The sequence below is a fragment of the Equus quagga genome, chromosome 5, assembly GCF_021613505.1.
Source record: "Equus quagga isolate Etosha38 chromosome 5, UCLA_HA_Equagga_1.0, whole genome shotgun sequence".
Classification (NCBI taxonomy): domain Eukaryota; kingdom Metazoa; phylum Chordata; class Mammalia; order Perissodactyla; family Equidae; genus Equus; species Equus quagga.
This window is the reverse complement of record NC_060271.1, coordinates 16,021,484-16,027,483: the sequence shown is the minus strand read 5'-3', so window position 1 is coordinate 16,027,483 and position 6,000 is coordinate 16,021,484. Positions and strand designations below refer to the sequence as shown.

The 6,000-nt window shown below is 45.2% G+C and overlaps 1 protein-coding gene across 1 annotated transcript in view; it reads left to right on the top strand.

Annotated features, from left to right (window-relative positions):
* Nucleotides 1–38: 38 nt before the first annotated feature.
* The window catches only part of RIMKLA (ribosomal modification protein rimK like family member A), a 30,005-nt gene continuing 24,043 nt past the window's right edge, over nt 39–6,000 (top strand). The window contains exon 1 of the mRNA XM_046663404.1: nt 39–220. Within this exon, the coding sequence (XP_046519360.1) occupies nt 58–220 (163 nt within the window). The 5' untranslated portion in view covers nt 39–57. The remainder of the gene's footprint in view (nt 221–6,000) is intronic.

Sequence of the window (6,000 nt, the reverse complement as noted above, 5' to 3'; positions counted from 1 at the left end):
CGGGGAGCGTGGGCGGCTTGGGGGCCGAGGGGGCCGTGCGCCGCCAGCCTGGCCGCCATGTGCTCCCAGCTCTGGTTCCTGACGGACCGGCGCATCCGCGAGGACTACCCGCAGGTGCAGATCCTGCGCGCCCTCCGGCAGCGCTGCTCCGAGCAGGACGTGCGCTTCCGGGCGGTGCTCATGGACCAGATCGCCGTCACCGTCGTCGGCGGCCACCTCGGTGAGCGAGGCGGGCCCCGGGAGGGCGGGGAGGCGCGCCGGGGTCCCCAAGAGCCGGCCGGGTGGGCGCGCGCACCTGGGCCTCCCCAGCCAAGTCCTCTTCGGCCCCCAAAGCAGCCACTCTCCCCGCGAGACCTGCTTAGGTTGGAGAACGCCTCTAACCTTGAGAGCCTCCTTTGATCTGCCCTGGCGCCAAGATTTGAGGACGGGGTTTAATTTACTTAGGGGACTTTGTTTTGGGAGGAACTCCAATTCATCTGAAGCCGCCTGGAGGTCCGAGAAAAATCAATTTGCTAAGTCCAAATTTGCAAATTCTGCTTGCATCGATACCCTGTCCGTTTACACTGCGGAAACCCACACTAAATTTTCAAAATTGCCATTTAGATGAATGTTTTTAAAAGTTTTTCCAGGAGTATGTGAGCATCAGTAACGCAGTACATAGAATATTATTTCCCAAACTAGGAACCTGCTTATGGGGAGAAACCTAAGAAAACTTGGAGTCACCTCTTGAGTGTAAAGTGGGAGAGTAGCGACCTTTGCTGGGTTTTCTGACCCTCTTCCACCTCCCTGAAAGTGTTGAATTCTGATTCCAGAAAAGCCAAGATTTCAGGTGCAGACCATTCTGGCCTCACTGCTTTCACCACTGCTGTGTCCAAGAGACTTTCTTGGGTAAGACATGGTTATCGTCTGTGATCCTGACGTCAAAGGTTAAATATGTTGCTAGATGTTCTCAATTATCCTTTATACTAGTAGTCTCTGATTTAGGGATCTGCAGTTTAGGAGCCTCCCCTGGCTTGCTGTTTGAGTCCAGGCTCCACTGGAGGTATCCAGCCACTTCAGGGGGATCTAGGACTTGGGGGTCGTTGAGCCCAGATGAGGGTGCTTCTTGGGATACCCTTTCATATTATTTCACCCACGCCTGGTTAAATAAGCTCATAATTTGTTAGTTTCCTTTGGCAGGGGGAAAGGGATTCCAAATTCTGAACAGGCTACTCACTCATGAGATTTTGAATTATCTCCTGTTTCTAAGTGGAATCTGTTATCGATGTTTCATCCGTAAATTTATCTACACCCTTCATAAGTAATAGCAGATTGTATAGCCTGTTGGTGAAATATACTACAAATATTAGTGTCTTACATTTAGTCTAAAACAGTGTCTGTCAGCCGTGAAGGGTACCCTGTCTCTCTCCTTGACTTGCTAAAACTCTCACCGTAAGTTACCGTAGAGCTAGATTCCTGAACAGGGAATCTGCAGACCTGGATGCTCATTCTAGCTGCGCTACTAACAAGTATCTTGGCTTTGCCCTGGGCACGTCACTCTACGTCTTTGAATCTCAGGTTTCCAGTAGATAAAACTAAGGACCTCGTCCAGCTCTAAAATTCTGTGCGTCAGTGCCGTACTTAAATGGGATAATCTGTTCTGTTTTGCTGGTCTAGATCTAGTGTGTCCATCTTCCACCCCCAGGGTCGGTTTGTTTCCTCTTCATTTTATTCATTTATTTTACAGCTTGTAAAGATGCCTGTTTTGAGATACAGTAACCAACGTTCCACATCGTGTCCCTGCTGTAGATCCATCATGCATTCTGGGAAAGAGTAGGGAAGTGCTCTCTCTTATGTATCTAAAACCCCATTTTAAAGAATCAGTCCTAGAAAAAAAGAAAATCAAATCCTGGTGCTGCAGGAAACATTTAAACCCCTTTGTTTAGTGTCTTAACATTTTACTGGAATTCGTGTGTGAATGTATCTCAATCTATTCACAAACCAGGAGTTACTTTTTTTTAAACTACAAGAAAATCTACATAGTTATTTTTGTCTGGTCAATGGAGAAACTGCAGACAGGTATTTTTTTGATGCCATTTTAATTATTTGCTAATTCAGAGATAGCCACACACAAACCACAACACATCAAACAGACCTATTAGGTCACTATTTCTGCAGTCCAAAGCAGGCAAAAGATTTATCTGTTGTGGGAGTGGATTAATTAAAGCACAATGAAGTGAGTTCTGTGAGAAAAGGGAGCTCATTTGCTTTTTTTGGCGCTGAATAGTACCTAGAATAGTGCCTTGCACATAGTAGGCACTCAGTAAATATTTTTGGATGAATAAAGATGTGCACTCGATTCCCCAGTTTCTTCTATAGTCAAACTGTAGAAAACCCTTGGCAATTTGCTGAGCCAAAGTATTTCTCTGAAAAAACTCTAGAATTTCTTGGCTTTGAAATACAGAAATAGATAATTACAATGATATCGATGCTATTTCCCATTTGAGAATTATTGAATGTGAGAGCTGGAAAGGACCTTGAGGTCATCCATTCTAACCCCTTCATTTTACAAATGAACCTGATGCTTAAAGAGGTAAAGTGACTTACTCAATGCCATTCAGGTAGTTAGCAGCAAACCCACAGGTAAAAACCTAATCTCTGGGCCAGCCAGTGGTGTAGTGGTTAAGTTTGCGCACTCCACTTTGGAGGCCCAGGGTTTGCCAGTTTGGATCCTGGGCATCGACCTACACACCGCTCATCAAGCCATGCTGTGGTGGCGTCCCACATAGTAGAGCTAGAAGTACATACAACTAGGCTATACAACTATGTACTGGGGCTTTGGGGAGAAAAAACCCAAAAACCCTGGTCTCCTAAGTCCCAGCTCAGTGATATGGAATAAGTATGCTTTAGGACACCTGCAACGCATAGGTCCCTTCTCAGTAGATGTGGAATTGAACTGAATTAAATCAAATTGAGGCTAGACAGAGACTTTGCAATTAATTTTATAGTTTAGGAAGTTAAGGTACCACAGTTACAAAGCCTTCATACCTTCATTCCTTTCCATTCCTTCCTGAGATTAGTGTAGGAGTTGATGGAGTCACTTTGGGATGGGGATCGACAGTGCCTCGGAAAGTTGCTCAGATTTATTCCTGTGTGTCCCTCTGTGGAGCCCAAATCCAGAGATAAGAATTTCAGGTTATACCTGGAAATAGGATTCAGATAAGAGATGAAAAGTTTTGGATTTGCAGATTACCGTTATTTTAAATAAGACAATACATGTAAGCTGAAAATGCTGTGCAAATACAAGGTTTTGTGGTTATTACTTTTAACCCAGTGACCTACCCTGCCCAGCGTAGATTTGAGTGGGGGACTACTGGGAAGAGTGGAATGACCTTCAGGTGACTGAAGCACTTCTGGAGGAAACACCTTCCCGTCGCTTTCTGCTGAGTATAGCATTATGAGAATCATATCCATCTCCATCTCCTTTCTAGAAACCTCAAGTTCTTCATTCACTTAACAAATATTTATTAATTACTTTCAACCGTGGAGATAAGGTGGTGGTGCATTTGGTGGCACCAAAATGCCATAATAATAGTCATAGCAAAATATCTATAGTGTTTATTGTGTGCCGGGCATAGGTCCAGGTTCTTTTTACATTTAACTCGTAAACCTCAGTAAGGGTGTCTGGGCACATAGTACCAGGTGGGAGTTAGGACCAGTACTCAGACTCTGGTCTCAGCCCTTTCTGATTCCTCTCTTCCACTCCACCCCATGCGTCAGCCTACACCGACCGCTGTGCCCCTTGCACTGAAATTCCCTCTGCCTGAGATGCCCATCTGGTCCAGCTCCCTCCCACATGGTAACTTTTATTCATCCTTCCAAGCCGGCTCAAGTCACTCAGCTCTGTGAAGTCTTCCTTGAACCCCTACCCTGCCCCAAGCAGTCTGTCTCTTCCATCAGCTGCCAATAACATTGCACATACCTTTTGAAATAGCATTCATCATATTTCATTGTGATTTATCTATTTACAAGGTTTATCTCCCCTCTCTCCCTAAATGACTAGAGATTCCTCAAGTGTGTCTTCCATAAATGGCACACAGTATGCCTTCCCTTAATGTTTGTTAGTTGACTGAGTGAAGTGCCTTAAAGGCTAATTTGGAGTGTATGAGATTTTTCCTATAATTAGCTTGTGTGTTTGAGAACTCAAGATTGGATGTGTAAATGTTTTTGTGAGAAGCTGTTAGAGGAGGACAGAGTCACTAGTGCAAGTTAAGATCTTTGGCCACCCACTGGTCTCTACAATTGACTGTTGGAAACTCAGGGACAGATACCAAGACAGAACAAATAAATCTGACCTGGAAATGAGGGTTCGTTACAGTTTGTCTCAGGAGCAGAGTGATTCAGCATTCCTTTCCTTCCTTTCAGAGCTGAAACCTTGGTGGCCACACGGCAATTTCTAGGTCAGGTTCTCTAAAGTGTTCTGGGATACTGTTACTTGGGTCTTTGTAGTAGTCAGGTGAGTGAGATTTAAATGTTTGGGTGGGGGAGGTCCGAAGTAAATTTGTGTGAGGAAGTGGTCTTATCACAGCCTTCCCAAAGACAATAGAGGCCTCGTGGAGAAGGCGTGGGCTCCTGTTACCGTGCAAGGAGACGCGGCGGGAAAGGGTGTCACGCTAAGTCTTTGTGCACAGGGGCTGATCTTTAACCTCAGTCAGTCCCTGCTAAAGGCCTGTGTCTGCCACCTTGTCATCCGCGGGGCCGACCTCAAGGACTGAGGATGGGTTGGATGTTTAGTTTCTGTTTCTAACAGAAGTTTTTACGGACTCCTGTACCGTGAAGGAAAGAGTTCTAGAAGCAGTAGACTGGAATCCCTAGTGAATCTTAAAGCCCTACTCATTGATTTCTGTGCCACCTGTTGCTGCTTCCATAGCCCTTCCTCCAAATTTGTTAGGCTTGCCTGGTGGAAGGGGGTACAGCCATTCTCAGAGGGGTCCATGTCACCCCCATCCATCCACACCTCCTTGTCACTCTCCTTACTAGCAGGGAGTCCACTGGCATCCAGGCCCGTCAGTGCCAGCCTTCCCTCACTCCAGCCCCTTGCCTGGCCGCGTTACCCACTTCCCTGAGAGACTTCACCTTGTTAGGGGTTTGTATTGTTTTAATGCAGACCTGTAACATGATCCGAAATTCTCAGTCTATTTGATCCTTCACTATTAAAAAGTAACTCAAGATTCTACTATGAGAAAGTGATAAATTTAAGTTACTTTGCATTGAGGAACTAACAGCATTAATGGTTCTTCATTCTTGAAACTATTATTAATACTTTAATATCTTTTATGTGTCTTAATCTTCACAATAATCCTGCTCATTCATTTCTCTCACTCAACAAATATTAATTGAGTGCCCACTCTGTGCCAGGCACTGTGCTAGGGACCGGAGATACAATGGAGGGTAAGAACAGGCTCCTCTCTCACTATTATGATTTCATTCATTCATTCATTCGTTTGATCAACAGATATCTGTTGACTGCCTACTATGTGTAAGATATTGCTCTAGACACCAGAACAAAACAGGCAAAAATCCCTGCCTCTTGAGGTTACATTCTAGGTGGGGGAGGCAGAATACAAACAAGATAAGTAAAATATGTAGTATGTTAGTGAAAAGGGCTAAGGAGAAAAAAAGCAGGGAAGGGGGCTAGCATGTTTCTGGAGGTGGGGCAGGGGATTGCAATTTTAAATAGGTTGGCTGGGGTGGTCCTCACCCAGAAGGTGATGTTCAAGTAAAGACTTGAAGGAGGTGAGGAAGCAAGCCATTTGTAGAGTAGAGTAGTTTAGGCAAGAGGGAAGAGCAAGGGGACCAGTGTGGCCAGAGTAGAGTGAGCAAACGGGTGAGCATTAGGAGAGGAAGTCAGAGAGGTAGGGGCAGGGAGAGAGGAGATTTGTAGGGCCTTGCAGATCACAGAAAAACTTTGACTTTTACTCTGGATGAGCTGGGAATCCAGTGAAGGGTTTTGAGCAGAGG